This window comes from Lipotes vexillifer, unplaced genomic scaffold (assembly GCF_000442215.2).
Source record: "Lipotes vexillifer unplaced genomic scaffold, Lipotes_vexillifer_v1.1 scaffold636, whole genome shotgun sequence".
Lineage (NCBI taxonomy): Eukaryota > Metazoa > Chordata > Mammalia > Artiodactyla > Lipotidae > Lipotes > Lipotes vexillifer.
The window spans coordinates 673445-675393 of NW_006786547.1; the positions used below are offsets into that span (position 1 = coordinate 673445).

General features: G+C 64.4%; 1 protein-coding gene across 1 annotated transcript in view; it reads right to left on the bottom strand.

Moving 5' to 3' along the window:
• The window catches only part of LOC103076194 (UPF0574 protein C9orf169 homolog), a 3941-nt gene that overhangs the window by 1688 nt on the left and 304 nt on the right, over positions 1-1949 (bottom strand). Inside the window, 1 exon segment of the mRNA XM_082931134.1 lies at positions 504-599. Coding sequence (XP_082787260.1) covers positions 504-599 — 96 coding nt within the window.

The window sequence follows — 1949 nt, forward strand, 5'->3', positions numbered from 1 at the left end:
GGGGGGGTGGATGTGAGCACTGGGGTCTTGGGTTTGGACCTGGCACGGTGAGCTCCGCTTGGGGCAACGGGGACAGTAGGGTGCGGCCTGGACACGCACCCCTAGTCCTTGGCGCTCGGGGGGAACCCCCAGGAAAGGCGGGATCAAATCAGACACGGCCCAGAGGCCAGCTGACCAGAGTGGCCGGCATGGGGCCGGTCAGACCGGTCCGGACATGAGTAGTACCGATGCGGCACCAGACGTAGGGGGAATTAGGCCCAAAGACCCCGCGGGAAGTTCGGAGGCGGACAACGGAGGTCCAGTGCGCAGGCGCCAGAAGCCCCGCCCACAGCCCCTACAGATTCTGCCCCTTGCTGAGAGGAGGCTGGCGCATGCGCAAAACAGGACTGACAGGGTGGGGGTGGAGGTGCGCCCGGTGGGAACTATATTCCCCAGAAGCCTCTGCGCTCAAGGGTTTTCCTAAACACCAGGTTCGGGGTCAGCTGGCCTCATCTGTCCAGGACCCGGCTTGGGCTGCACCATCTCTGAGCCGCCCGGCTCGGGAGGCGTGGGTTCGGGCGGGGTCTGGGCGGGAGCCTTGCACTGGGTGGACTTTACCTCTAGGGGCGGGGCCTCGGGTAAGGGGTGGGGCCTAGTGGCCGGTACCACCTTGGGTGCGCGCCTAGGGAGTTGGTGGGGAGATGAGCAAAGCCCTTGCCTAGGCTGGACCCCCAGTCCTCCCCTGGCCGGGGCTGCCGCAGGTACTCTGCCTTCGCGCCAGGGCCCCATAAGCACCCCGCTGCCCCTCCCACGGGGCACCTGCACACTAGCACACATGCTCTCGCTGAATGGGGGAGGGCACAGAGGCGCAGGCACTAGCCTGAGATGGCGAAGAGCGGCAAAGTCAAGGCCTATGGGCCAGGGACGTCTCTGCAGCCTGTTTTGCCCGCGTGGGGCCCTTTATCAGGAGCGCCGACCTTTCTGGGCTCTTCTGCCTGCAGGACTTGGGGCCAGGTCTATAGCCAGGTGCAGTCTGACCTGTACAGAGCAGAGGAGCTGTGGCCAGAAGGGGCTGGGACTGTCCAGGGTTAGGTGCATGGCCCAGTGCTGATCAAAGGAGTGCCAGCATGCCATGTGGTGGCCCTGGCAGGTTAGGGAAAGGCTCTCTGGAGGCCCATGCAGCCCTGGTCCCTTGCCCTGTATTTGTCAGCATGTCCTCTGTCTTCCCTCTCACCTGAGAGCTCCTCACAGGCAGAGGGCGTATCCCAGGGCAGGCAGGGAAGCCTGGCCTGAGGAAGAAGCAGAAAGGAATGGGGCCTCTGTGCTGGGTGCGGTCAGGTTAGCACACAACTCTGTGACAACGGGACACGTGCTGACCTGCTGGGATGCCGGAAAGGGCCACTCCACCCTGTGTAGGTGCATGTCCTCCCTGAGCTGCCCCATGGCAGCCTGTCCAGCTGTCTGTTTGACCTTCCACCTACCCCTCACACCACCCATCTGTCCAACCGTCCTGTCCTTGGAGCATTCTCCCAACTACCGTTCCTCCCTCCATTCACTCCTCTGATCGTGGCTTGCCCGCCCCCGATCACCCTCTTCTGTCACATCGCGGTCTTTGAAACAGCCTGCTGCACCTGTGAGCCAGAAAACCCTGGAGGCATTCCCACTGGGGGCCGAGTGAAAGGAAAAGCAGAGACCCTGACTCTGGCGGGGACACAAGGCAGTCCCACGGTGGGGTCCTGGGAACTAGCTTTCATGGGACCAGCCCTGGGCTCTCTGCTCCCCTTCCTCCCTCTGGCATTGTGAGAGCTCAAAGCAGGCTTTCCCTTCCAGAATTGAGGCGGGGGGCTTGACTAGGACCCAGGCTCAGCCAGGCGGGGACGGGGGAAGGGGAGGCAGGAGGGGGGACGCCGCGGAGATCCTGACCCCCGCGCGGCCCGCGGGGGGAGGAGGAGGGCGACCCCGGGAGCGGG